This window comes from Leptonychotes weddellii, chromosome 9 (genome assembly GCF_054177405.1).
Source record: "Leptonychotes weddellii isolate Sample4059 chromosome 9, ASM5417740v2, whole genome shotgun sequence".
NCBI lineage: Eukaryota > Metazoa > Chordata > Mammalia > Carnivora > Phocidae > Leptonychotes > Leptonychotes weddellii.
In genome coordinates this window covers 29,817,340-29,830,204 of record NC_138377.1, presented here as the reverse complement: position 1 = coordinate 29,830,204, position 12,865 = coordinate 29,817,340, and the positions used below count along the sequence as shown (strand labels likewise).

The 12,865-nt window shown below is 45.9% G+C and overlaps 3 protein-coding genes across 6 annotated transcripts in view; 2 read left to right on the top strand and 1 right to left on the bottom strand.

Moving 5' to 3' along the window:
* RAD51B (RAD51 paralog B) overlaps window positions 1-12,865 on the top strand; it is a 780,046-nt gene that overhangs the window by 145,235 nt on the left and 621,946 nt on the right. The gene's annotated exons all lie outside the window — the stretch shown is intronic.
* Window positions 1-12,865, bottom strand: part of ZFYVE26 (zinc finger FYVE-type containing 26) — a 72,347-nt gene that overhangs the window by 1,801 nt on the left and 57,681 nt on the right. Inside the window, exons 39-42 of one of the 3 annotated variants that reach the window (XM_081829413.1) lie at window positions 12,694-12,753; window positions 11,296-11,478; window positions 10,659-10,703; window positions 6,208-8,263 (exon numbers count right to left, since the gene is read on the bottom strand). In XM_081829413.1, the coding sequence (XP_081685539.1) occupies window positions 8,060-8,263; window positions 10,659-10,703; window positions 11,296-11,478; window positions 12,694-12,753 (492 nt within the window). In that variant the 3' untranslated portion in view covers window positions 6,208-8,059. The other 2 variants (XM_081829415.1, XM_081829414.1) reach the window with 2 other exon arrangements.
* LOC115942756 (uncharacterized) overlaps window positions 1-12,865 on the top strand; it is a 300,514-nt gene that overhangs the window by 284,414 nt on the left and 3,235 nt on the right. The window lies entirely within an intron of this gene.

The following is a 12,865-nucleotide window of genomic DNA, read 5'->3' as shown; positions in this document are numbered from 1 at the left end:
ATTTATTTGACAGAGAGAGAGAGAGAGCACAAGCAGGGGGAGTGGCAGGCAGAGGGAGAAGCAGGCTCTCCCCATTGAGCAAGGATCCCGATGTGGGACTTGATCCCAAGACCCTGGGATCATGACCTGAGCCGAAGGCAGATGCTTAACCGACTGAGGCCCCAAATATCAACATTTTAAATAAAAATTATTTAAATAAAGCTAAGTTTTTTACCTTTTGAAAATTTATTCTAGGAATTTTTGTAAAAATAAAACTATTCATGATTCTAATATTCAATGTCCATTTAGTTGTCAGTGTAAACAATGGATATTATATTTCATTCACGTTTCCTCTACACCTTCATGTCTATCAATTTAAAGGTTAAATGAATTATTATTTAGCCTCCAGATACAAGTGTTGCAAGCACACACATTGGAAAAAGAAGAGAGACAAGAAAAAATAGACACTCAGCACTACTGAAAATGATACCCATTTTAATGCAAGTATCTGTGATCCTCATGCTGAGAATGAATGTGCCTAACTGGCCTTTTCTCCTCCCCGGTCGCTTCCTCTGTTCAAACCCTCACTGCACTCAGGAACAGCGGCACCATCTACAACACCTTTAAAGCATTTGGAGGCAGTCAAAACTTGTTTTCCTGGGGGCTTTAACAGTGTTAGGCATGAGAGCAGATGTTTAGGGTATCAGGTTGTGTTATGTCAGAACTGAGCATCAGAGCCCAAGTAACAGAGATGTTCACACATTCTTAAATAAATTTACTATTTTCAAGTGCATTTTTGTGAAATGTAGGGTTTTTTAAAGTGCATGACTGAGGGAAGGAGCCCTTCTTGCCTGGGTCTAAGGGCATTACTGTTCACATAATCCAGACATGTGCACTGACGGCCCAGCTCTGGGAATTCCCAAAGAAGAGGTGCCTTTCCTGTGCCAGGGCCCATGTCTACCATAGAGGTTTAATGTCAGTCTGGCACGAAAGAAAGATTGTTTACTGAACATATGAGAATTCTGCCTCATGATTAGACAGTAAATATCTTGACTCAAATACCATCATGGTACTGTAAGAGGGTGATAACCATGGGTACATATGGGTTGCCCAAAGCACTAGTATTTGAAAGTGTGCTGTATGTCCACTCAGACTCAGTTCCTTGATCTCCTCAGCACTGACCTCCTTCACTCCTCCTTGGTCTCCCATTCCCATGAGAAGGGTCACATCTGGACACCCTGTCATTACATGAACTTGCTGCTCCTCAGATATGTTACCTTCCAACATCCCACTCTAACCTAACTTCCTTCTCCTCCAGCTCCCCTTGCTAATTCCCTTGTCCTATTATCACACCTGTCTAGCAAAAGCCAAGCCTTGAAGAATCCAAATCTCTGATTTCTGGAGAAAATCACACAGCTTGGCAGTCTAGAACCACTATCAATCACTGGTCCTCAACGTCAGCTGGCTTCAGTGATCACTTGTTTCCCCACAGTCAAGGATGGATCCAGAAAAGCTTAGGCAATTTGTGGGACCATATTTAAGAAGAGAATACGGGGTGCCTGGCTGGCTCAGTTGGTTAAAGCATCCGACTCTTGATTTCGGCTCAGGTCATGATCTCAGGGTGGTGAAATGGAGCCCTGCATTGGGCTCTACACTGGGCATGGAGCCTGCTTAAGATGCTCTCTCTCCAGCTCCCTCTGACTGCCCCCCACCCTGCATGCACATGCTCTTTCTCTCCCTTAAAAAAAAAAAAAAAAAGAAGAGAATACAAAACTACAGATACAAAATTAGGTACAAAAGTGGATGTTGCTTTAAAATGAGAAAAAAAGAAAAAAAAATGAGTAACTGGAGCCATGGGAATTTAAGGTCTTCTGAGAGCTCTTTAGGCAATTTACCAGCAATACTTGCATAAAAATGCTAATGGCAACCAGTCTCTCTGCCCCCCACCCCAGAATACAGCTCTCAGGGACCCCTTCACCCACAGAGGCCCAAATAAACTTCAAAAGCTTCACAGAACACTGCTTCTCAGCTTACAACACGTGGTTCACGTCTTCTCCATCTTCTCAAGTCACTCAACCTATCAGCAACCTTGGGCTGTTAACAGGTGACTTCTCCTCTGACTTCATAGAGAACATGGTCCTTCGGCTACCAAATCAGCAAACTTACCTGTATCCCCCTCATCTTTTCTTCCTTTCCACCTTCTACAGCAGAAGTATCACTCCATCCATTTTTAAATCTTTATATCGTTCATTTTTTTTTAAAGATTTTATTTATTTTTTTGACAGAGAGAGACTGCGAGAGAGGGAACACAAGAAAGGGGAGTGGGAGAGGGAGAAGGAGGCTTTCCGCTGAGCAAGGAGCCCAGTGTAGGGTTCGATCCCAGGACCCTGGGACCATGACCTGAGCTGAAAGCAGACGCTTAACGATGACCCACCCAGGCGCCCCTATATTGTTCATTTCTGTTCGGAGGTATGTTTGTTTAGAGTCTGTTCCTCCTGACTCTTCGGGGGTGGTTTTCAAGAGTAAAAAGAGCCACATGGAGCTGGAAGTCAACTTACTTCCTTGGCCTCTATGACTTCTAGTCTCCTGGTTCTCTTCCTCCCTCTAGAACCTGCTGCCAGCTTCTTCCTCCTCCGCATGCCCTTTGTATCATAGATTTCTTCAGGCCACCATCAGATTATTCATTTATTAACTGCCACCACCACCCCCGCCACTATGTTTTAGGATTATTGCAAGCATGGGGAATATGAAGTGGGCAAGACAGCTCTTGTTCCTGCCCTCACTACAAGGACACTTGGCAGAAGTGTCCTAATCTGGGCAATGGGGAAGAGGTCAGAGAAGACTTCCTGAACCAAGTGGCATATGGTTAAGCAAGACTTGAAGGATGAGTCACCAGGTGAAGAGGGGAAAGTGGTCCAGGCAGCAGGCTCAGAGGGGGCAAAGGACATGCCACATCTGGGAACTGAAAGAAGGGGGTGGGGTGGGAGGTGAGACATGAGAGGTAGGCAGGGATCTAATAAGGTAGGTCCTTGTGAGCCCTGTTAAGAATTTGGACTTTATAGGGGCGACTTGGGTGGCTCAGTCAGTTAAGTGTCTGCCTTTGGCTCAGGTCATGATCCTGGGGTCCTGGGATTGAGCCCCACATCGGGCTCCCTGTTTGGCGGGGGGCCTGCTTCTCCCTCTCCCTCTGCCTGCCGCTCCCCCTGCTTGTGCTCTCTCTCTGTAAAATAAATAAATAAAATCTTAAAAAAAAGAAAGAAAGATTTTGGACTTTATTCTAAGGGCTTCAGGAGTACTGCCCATATTTGCTAGCATCTCTGCTTCTACTCTTTCCCCTGAACTGTGCTTCCTTCTGCAGCCAAATGATCTTAAAATTTAAGTCACGGGCACCTGGGTGGCTCAGTTGGTTAAGCGACTGCCTTCGGCTCAGGTCATGATCCCGGAGTCCTGGGATCGAGTCCCGCATCGGGCTCCCTGCTCAGCGGGGAGTCTGCTTCTCCCTCTGCCCCTCCCCCCTCTCATGCTCTATCTCATTCTCTCTCTCAAATAAATAAATAAAATCTTTAAAAAAAAATTTAAGTCACATCATGTTACTCTCTTGCTTAAAACATTCTGGTGTCTTTCTATTGTCCGATGGGTTAAATCCCAAACTCCTTAACAAGCTTACAAGACATCACATGACCTTGTCACAGCACCCTGACTGGGTTCTAGCTGACTCCTTTGGTTTCTTTCAGTCAGATGCTCTGTTGTCTCTGGACCCCCGGATAAGCTGTTCATTCTGCCGGGAACCCCGCCCCCACCCCCACTCATATACTGGGCATTACATCTGCTGGAAAGTCTTCACTGATCTCCCTCGAGCCCATATCCAGTGCTCCTCCCGAGAGCTCTCATTTATACCCTGGACTTCTGCTCAAATAACATTTTACATGTGAGTACAGCAAGTGACTGGACATCTGTGAGGACTCTGTAAGTACCAGGAGCACACGAACTTTGTCTATTTCGATCATCTTTATATCTCTAGCATGCAGCTCACTATGTAACTGTAATCAGTATTTATTTGTTGAATAAATAATTGAATGAAAAAATAAGAGATGCATTCAATGTATTCTATGGTCACTTCTCTCTCTAAAAAAAAGCTATGGTTCTTTGTGGGTGCAATCTCATGCAGGTGACATATCAATTTAACAATTTACTTCTAAAAAGATAGCAGGAGCCAAATTTCCATTGTTTGAGTTCCTGTTTCCTTTAAATTGAGGTTCTTCTGACTGGAAAGGTAGGATGATAATAGCATTTGGCTTCCAACTGGATATATGCTTGATGCATGGTACGCACCGGAAGGTTTGAATGAGGAATGGGAAGAAATAGTCAATACAGAGAAACCTTGATGTTTCTAACCCAGGCAGCATGCCTAACAGTGATAATAACAGTAATACAAATCACTGAAGGAGGAAGATCAGGTTTGTGGGTAGAACAGGATGTGTTCCATTTTGGACTTGCTAATATTTTTATAATATTAGCCACGTGGTCATCCATGTGGGTGACTTCCTGGAAACAATCAAAAGGCAGGTCTGATGTGGAGAGGAATTAAGAGGGACAGCTTTGGTTTAGAACTCAGCAAGCCAAGATGATTGCTGAAATTATGGGATTGTATTGGAGAGTATAAGGGTCAAGAGAGAATGGATAGAACCTTGAAGAATTTCAGCCTTTAAGTAGGATGAAGAGGAAGTATATAGTAAGAGAAACAATCTGTAGAGGAAATGGGACATAAAATGAACCTGAAGACAGGGTTTTGACAACAGTAGACTGGTGGGTGGGGTAGAGACTGGGAGGTTGTGAAGGAAGGGTTCCAAGCAGAAATAACAACATGAAGAAACGAGCAGGAAAGCACTCCACTGAAGAAAGCCACTCAATAACCAGATGTGGAATGAATTTGTTGTAGAGGAATTGGAAGTTTTAAGGACAGGGCAGTCGACATTATTACTATGGAAGAGATGATGACCAACAAAGGCCATAACCTTTGGGTTATGGGACTATTCATATTTGGTTGCTTGGGTATGAAGACAGTCTAAAAGCATTTGACCTACTTCGTTTAAGCTCCAGCCAAAGATAACTGGTAACTTTGGAGTGTCTCAGGTTTCTAAACATAGTCTATAGTCCCCTATCCTAGAGTTAGATTGGGTGTTCTAATTATCTGTGCTGTGATACATCTTTGTGCCATGTCCATACCAGGTGATTTTCAGGTCTACTTTCATCACAATTTCTGAACTTTTTTTTTTTTTTTAATGAGAAATTTAGAAGAGGTCATGTTTCTGGGGAAAGGAGATAATGGCAGCAATGCTACAGTCCATGGCTTAAGTATTATACTGTAAACACATGCTCTAAGAGGGTGGCAAGAAAACAATTTAAGCTTCAGTTCTACTTTCCCCAAAGACCCTACACTTGGTTTTGAAGATTTACAATTTGGTTGATATTAAAAAGACATATGGATTTTTAAAAATGATGAGCAGCTTAAAAAAATGTTCAGTACCATTTTTCATGTATCGGACCGGCCAAGAGCCACAAAGTTCAATGGCAAGGATATGGGAAAGTGGGTTCTGTCCTACACTGCTGGTGGAAGAGTTCATTGCTATGACCTCTTTGGAAGGCCACTGGCAATATGTGCCAAATGCACACATCCATTCATCCTTGTCCAGGGGATTTGGGACAAGATAATTCACTGCAGCATAGTTTGTAGTGGTGAGAGATAGCAATGACCTAAAATATCCAAGAGACTGGTTAAATAATTATGGCATATCTTTCACCATGGAATATTTTAGTCATTGCTGTTTAGTTTACACAGTAAGATAGCTCTGGAACTATACACTAGAAACTGGTAACATTGGTGGCCTCTGGGAGAGCACTGGGCTGAGGGGACAGGGATGGGAGGGACTTTTTTCACTTACTTTCTATACCTGATGAATGTATAACCTACTTCCACCTACAACCCCAATTGAAGCAAAAAAGTTTTCTGGTGGTAGAGAGTACACTAATAGTTTTGAACACATAGGAAACTTGAGATAAATCCTAGCCAAAGAGTCATTAGTTATGATGGGAATCATTTCAAGAAAATTCAAGAACTGAAGACCATCTGAGCTCCCCCACCCGTGGTTTCACTTCACACAGAACACAAGGCAAAAAGGAAGGGAAGGGTAAGAGCAAGACATCACAAAAAAAGTCACAAAGCCAAGAAACTGGTAGGATAGACACTTTATTGTGGCTTGCTTGTAGTAAAACATTCAACCCTTCAACATGTACTTTTTTTTCCCTGGAGACCACAGCGTGATGCTCAAAGACCTTTAGCCTCATCTTAGTCCAGTCAATGGTTACCTATTTTATAGTTCAACTAGTTAGAGGAAAAAAATCAGAAAAATCTGGTCTTAACATCCCAAATTAAAAGCTGCACGATTTGCAACCCATTCATATAAAGTGCTTATGTTCAGTGCAAAGAGGACAGGCAGACTCTGAAGGGCAAGCAGATGCCAGGGAATGACATTTCCTGGAAGACAGACAATTCTATGACTCAAAGAAGGAAAAACCACTTCACTTGTTAAACTTCTTCCAAAAAGAGATCTAATATTTTCTGTGCAGAGTCTTTCTCCTCTCTATAGGACCAAAGCTCTGAATTTGACAGATGCCCATAATAGTTATTTTTTTACTATCAAAACACCTGGTTCAGAGAGAAATCCATAGGTCTAAGCACCAGAGATACTGACTTTGGCTTCCAGTTCCTGTTTGTCTCAGCAACAAATGTGAGATCCTCAGACTGAGCTCCGGCTGGTGGGAGGCTCAGAGTTGCAGAGCTTTCCTCAGGGCCCTCATTTGCAAATCCAAGTCATTAAGGATGACAGACCCTTTCTAAATCGCATCTGGTGTGGGAGTATGAAAGGAGTACTTCACCTGGTTTTCCACCAACTGGATGGGGACCTATTCATTGTCCCCTTGTTCTGACTCTTATCCACAGGCCCAACCCATGACTCCCTCTGTGAAGACAAAGAAGTGCACCGCCCTCTCAATGACCCTGGGCCTCTGCGTCTTCATCTTGTGGTCCTGCTGAGACTGTGGAGAAGCAGGAGAGAAGAGGAAGCAGTTTCCTAACCATTTTAAAGGGGCACAAATAGGACTGTAATTCAAACAGGCAGTCTAGCCATTTTAGTCCTAGGATCGTGGCTACCATTTCTCTCTTCACTCTCGACTAGGGAGCCGTGTTCTCTCTTTGTGGCAGGGATATTCGCAGAAGCCAGCTCTGTGCTTGTCGGCAACCTTCCTGCATTCTTGTTTGGAGAGGTTCACTTTTCTCTCCCTGTGGGATGGATGTGACGGTGCCCTGCCTGCCGGTGTGTGGGGCTCTGACCCCCTCACTGTGTGAATCCACAGTTTTCAGACGCCGGCACCTGAGGATCCTTCTGTTCACACTACCTTCCAAAGATTCCTGGTAACTCCTTGTGCTTGTGACAGGACATGCATGGACCAGTTTTATTCCACAATTAGCACTTGCCCCAAGGCCATCTCTGAATTTGGGGAGGGGAAGGAAGAAATAAGAGGCAATCCTTTTGGTGCTGCTCTAGAATTCTCTGTAAAACCCTTCTAGTTATGAGGAGCTACTGAGCATCTCCACACGGAGGGAACTGCATACAAATAGGATGACCCGGGTTAAGAACCAAAACGCAGGGAAGGTTTTCAGACTGGCAGAAGTCTAAAGTAAAAGTGCCTCTTTTTGGTGGGGGGTGGGGGGGTTGTTTTGTTTGTTCAGAAATGCTTAGGCGTAAACATGAGTGCACAGGAGAGTGCACGCACACTCACTCACTCTGAGGTAGAAAGAACTGGCCATCTCCAGACAAACATACAGATTCCACAATTTTACAGAAACATGGCACTTGCGTGGCGTGAAAGGTCCTATCCTTGCCCAAGATGGCAAGTAGGGTCCAATCCAGCTCTTTCCGACCTGGGGCAGAGCCAGGGAAGTCCCACTGCACAGGAGGAAAGAGGTAGAGATCATCTCCATCTCTCCTGTTCCACAGTATTCAGGCCCCGCTGCCCATGGTCACTTCCTGGAGCCTGAGCCGTGGGCACCCCGGGTGTGGCTCGTCAGAAGCCACTGTGTGCAGATGTCTTGCACTACTGCGTCCCCGCTGCTCTTGGCGGCCTGCTGCACCTGCTGGACGAGGACTGTGGCGCGTGAGTGCTCTTGTTTCACGGCAATCAGGTAGGCAGAACGCAGTTTGCAACATGTCAGGTAGGCCTGAACCTGGCAATGGGGCAGAAGAGACAGCCAGAGAGAAACCATCACGGATGATGAAGCAACAAACACAGAGCTGTGTCCCAGAGCTCGGCAGATCAACTTCTCACCTACCAAATTAATGATTGGGTTCTTGTCTTTCATTACATTGTAGCAACGCTTTAAATATTCTGGACCTTAAGCTATTATACTGTGTTATTTTATAATGATTACAAATAATCTCAGAATTTCAAAAAGAAGTAAGCAGGCAGGTGGGCGGAGTCTGGCCTCTGTCTATTGCTTCTGAGGCTCTCCTCCTCACTATCCTGGGCACTCCAGCTTCCTCCTCGCTTCACAGTCAGCACTGTCACTGCCCACACGTGAGGATTTTATAGTTGTCTGGGTGATGATTTGATTGATGTCTGTTTCCTTGACTAGATTTTAAGCTCCATGAGGACAGGAATGGTGTCTGCTTTTTCTACTTCTTGTACTTGTGCCTAGTGCACGCATGGCCTGGCATGCGGTAGGAACTGAATAAATATGCATTAAGTGAATGCATGAATGCACGAATGGACGAAACATCACATCTCTCCCTTACCATGGGCACACACAGATACCCCTTTCACTGTTTTTCTGTTTTGACCTGCTGTATTTAACATCTTGTAACTGGAAATTCAGGTAGGAACATGCACACACACCATTAGAAAAGGTCTAATTAAGGTCTCATCACACGTTGACTTGACTTCTGCTGTTTGGATCAGAAGCGTCTCAGTTTTGGGTATGAGGGGTGTCTCTCTTGCATCCTGGAGGCCTCCACCTCATAAAGCCCCAGTGTAGTGGAGACCAGAGCCCATGCCTTCCCTGGCCCCAACCTCACCAGCACGTTGCTGGTTTGCCAGTGTTCTAGGCCAGCCAACAGCCAGGCCCTCAGGAGCTGCCTCAGAGCTTCCACCAGCAGCTGCCCTTCTGCTGTGACAGTCCCTTCTGGTGGCTGGAAGGGACTCCTCTCCCTTCATGTTTCAACCTTCCACCTTCTTTTCTGTCTTGGTCGCTGAAGTCTTTCTTTCCTAAGCTCAACTACAGATAGTCTGCTAAAGCTAGAAGATGCCGGATATTCTCTAAGCTTACTAAATGATCAAGGCCTGCTGTCTCGGTATCTACCTGCTGCCCCAGGATGTTTGCTCTTACCCACGGGTTTAGCTCTACTTAGTACCTATGGTGCATTAAACATAGTATCACAAGCGGGCAAGCAAGATTCCTACCTAGAGAAGGAGGGCATTTTGCCAGAAAGTCTGAAATAGGAACTGAGTAAGGCTGGTTTTTGGCAGGACCTTGTGGCCTGAGATCACTTAAGTGCATGAGAATAGCTGTTGAGAGAAAAAGACCTGAAAAAGTAAGAACTGTCGAGATTTTAATGCATGCCTTTCCCAGGGACACAGCCTTTGTCCTACTGAGGGGGAAGCTCACTGAAGGCTTGGAAAAGGACTGCAGTTTGGGACTCAGGGAACCAGGGTGTCTGGCCTGGCTGCTCGATTCTCACTATGATTTTGAAAAAGTACTTCTCTACAATTCAGAATATTAGAATTCCATCCTTTCCATAAGAGGTCATCTGGATGCTGCAAGCATAAATGAAGAAATGCTCGGAACATATTCTCCCTAATCCCTCGACTGAAGGCCTGGCAAATTCAGTCCAAGGATTAGCAACACTACCATGGGGAGCAGCTCTGTGCTTCTGTAAGAAGCCATGTGCCTGACATTAGTTTTCCTCAGGAGGGACTCAGCTGCAGATCTTCCCGCTGCTAGTGGCCAGGGCAGTCTGGCTTGGTTTTCCTATGCTTCTGCTGGCCTGTGGGCCTTCCTCCAGATGGCGGGTGGATGAGCGTGTGGTTAGGCACAAGTAGGAGCAACTGGGAGTACTTCTATTCTGCCTGGTACTCCTTGCAGAAGCACTGATTTCCTACTCAATAGAGAAGAGCTCACTGACCGCAGGGAAGTAGCCTGCTTGGAGAATGAGACACGAATGGCTATTTGTTGCTCAAGGGCTGGGTAGGGTTTTTTCCTTCCGGTACAAGGTACCCTTTTCCCTCCAGGATAAAGAAATGCCTACCCACTCTGAGAACCTCATTCAGTCAGTCAACCTGAAGATGGAAGTGAAGGATTTCCTAGGGGTCTCTGAGAGAAGCTCTGCATGAAAATGGAGGTGAAGAAGTGGGAAGACAAAGGCTCATGAAGTCAATGTTTGTGTGTGCTCCATCTACCTTCTCCCTCTGCACCCCTGCCTGGGCCCCTGCTCCACTTCTGGATGACAAAGAAGTGGAGATACAGGTTGAATGGAACTGTTGTGGGGAGCAAGGGATAAAGGTGAAAAGGTTAGCTCCAGGTGCTGCTCATGACACGAACAGGGTTTGGAGACAGTTCTACTCACCTTGTTGTCATCACTGTGTATCGCCTGGATCAGGCCCTCTAGCTCCTGTGCAGAACAGAAATAGCAGTCGTAAGAGGAGGATGAGGAGTCCCCAGCGTGGGAGCTGAGGCCCAATCCAGCCTTAGCCTGCCTGTTCTCTTTTTAAACTCAACTTCGGCTATAAGAACACCAAAGGAAATCTAATGATTAACACTAGGTTTGGGAATTTGAGGAGAAATAACAGCTCCCGAGGGGACTGTCCTTGGCCTTCACACATGGATGTGGCTCTGTTTACCCCACGAAGAGGCCACAGGGGGACAATTTCATAGGCAACAGGCTCAAAGACTATCTGCAGACCCACCCTGACCTCCTCTACAATCACAGGGAGAAGCTCAAATGGGTATGCCCACAGGTGCACATGTTAGACAGTGGATATTGAGGGACACCTGCCAGGGATAGAGGTTATACGCACGAATTTTCTTTCCAGGGAAGGGTTGATTTGGCTGAGACCATTAGTACAGAGGAGTCAGAAAGATAAAGGGATCTTGCGGAGTTTCAATACATCATGAATGTATCGTGGGGAACAGAAAAACCAAGAGGGGGTATGTGAAGACAATGAAATAGATGGAGGAACCAAGAGGTACAGGAGTGAGCGTACCTGGGGTGGAATTCTCTTGAATGCTTCCAAGCAGTTGAGGAGGATGGTGTCCCCATCACTCTTGGCCGCCATGCCTGACTCACTGACACACTTGAGCAGTTGCTGTATTTCGCTGTATTTCTCCCTCTCCACCAACTGCCGGGCAGCTCTGCAGTAGGTGGCGGCGGCGTCCAGCTGGAAGTCCTAGAACACAGAATGAGGGGCTTAGGGGAGCAGGGGACACCGGCAGTAGGAAGGAAGGCAACATTTAAAAAGCCCCCACTCTGCTTGGTGTAGATAAGCCATATTGATTGCAGTCACAATAGAAAATACTCATATGACACACAAACAAAAACAAGCAGAAAGTTCCTCTTTGGAATGAGGCAGACATTTCAGGAAGCAACCATAAACATCGTAACCTTGATATCTAACATGGTATACCTCACTTAATGCCATGCCACTTTCTGAAAATATTCTAATCAAATTCCCAAGGCCAGTTCGTTCTTCTAATGAGCCACCTTTGTCTTAGGAAAGGGATGTTGGGGGTTGGTATTTGCTGCTACGGACACTTGGTGCTTGGCCAAGAGATGCCTTAGTATTTGGAAACAGACCAATTCACCAAAAGACTGCTTTGCTAGAAACTACCAGATAAACAATCTGGTAGGCCCAATCTATGACAATCCTTGACAGAGTCTGAGAGGAACTGCGGCTCTGCCTGTCCACCAGGGGTATCTGGGTGTGGAGAGCTGTTTCCAACACTGAAATAGGTGGAATAGAAAGGAATCAGTCTGATCACTCATGAAGCCATTGATCCTCGAGACACACACAGTGTGTTCCAGACCCCACTTGCCCAGAGAGTGATGGTCCTTAGGGTATCTGTGTGGAACTGTCTGGGGAGGGCCAGCGTGGGGGGTGGTGGTGGGGGGTGGTCTGGAGAAACTCTGCCCCTTGTGGTTTCAGTGCCCTGCTCCAGACTCTGCTCCAGCGCCACAGTCACACCTGCGTCCTCTGACCACAAGCACAGGAAAGGTACTCCTTGAGCCAACTCCTAGGGATGGATGGAGGGGCAGTTCTTGATGCTGATGGCCCTTCCTGCTGCACAGGACCCCTACCAGCCCCCTGCCACTTCCTTCAGCCATGCTCCCCTCAGAGGGCAAGCAGAGGCTGTGCAGGGGAACAGCTGTGGGGAACCTGGTTTCAGGTCTTTATTTGATAGCTCTTGATGAATTTGTCATTGGTTACTTGGCTTCTGGCAAAGTGCCCGAGAATCTTGAATCTGACACAGTTCTGTAATAGCCACCTTGACTTCATTCGTGACGTATATGTGTATCTGCTTCCCTTGGGATAAAAGTTTTCTGAAGAATAACCTCTCATGGAACTGTGGCCAGTTCCATCTATCTTGAGTGATTCAAGTCATACCTGCAGAACACGGAATGCAATTCCAAAACCATCTTCCACATTTTTCCCTCCTAGCATGACCTGAAAAGGAGAGGGAAATGTGCTTAAAGAGGCAATAATTACGGAGTAGCCCCTCTATCAAGAAAGAGGGCCGCCATTTATTCAACAAGTATTTGTTGAGACTCTACTCAGT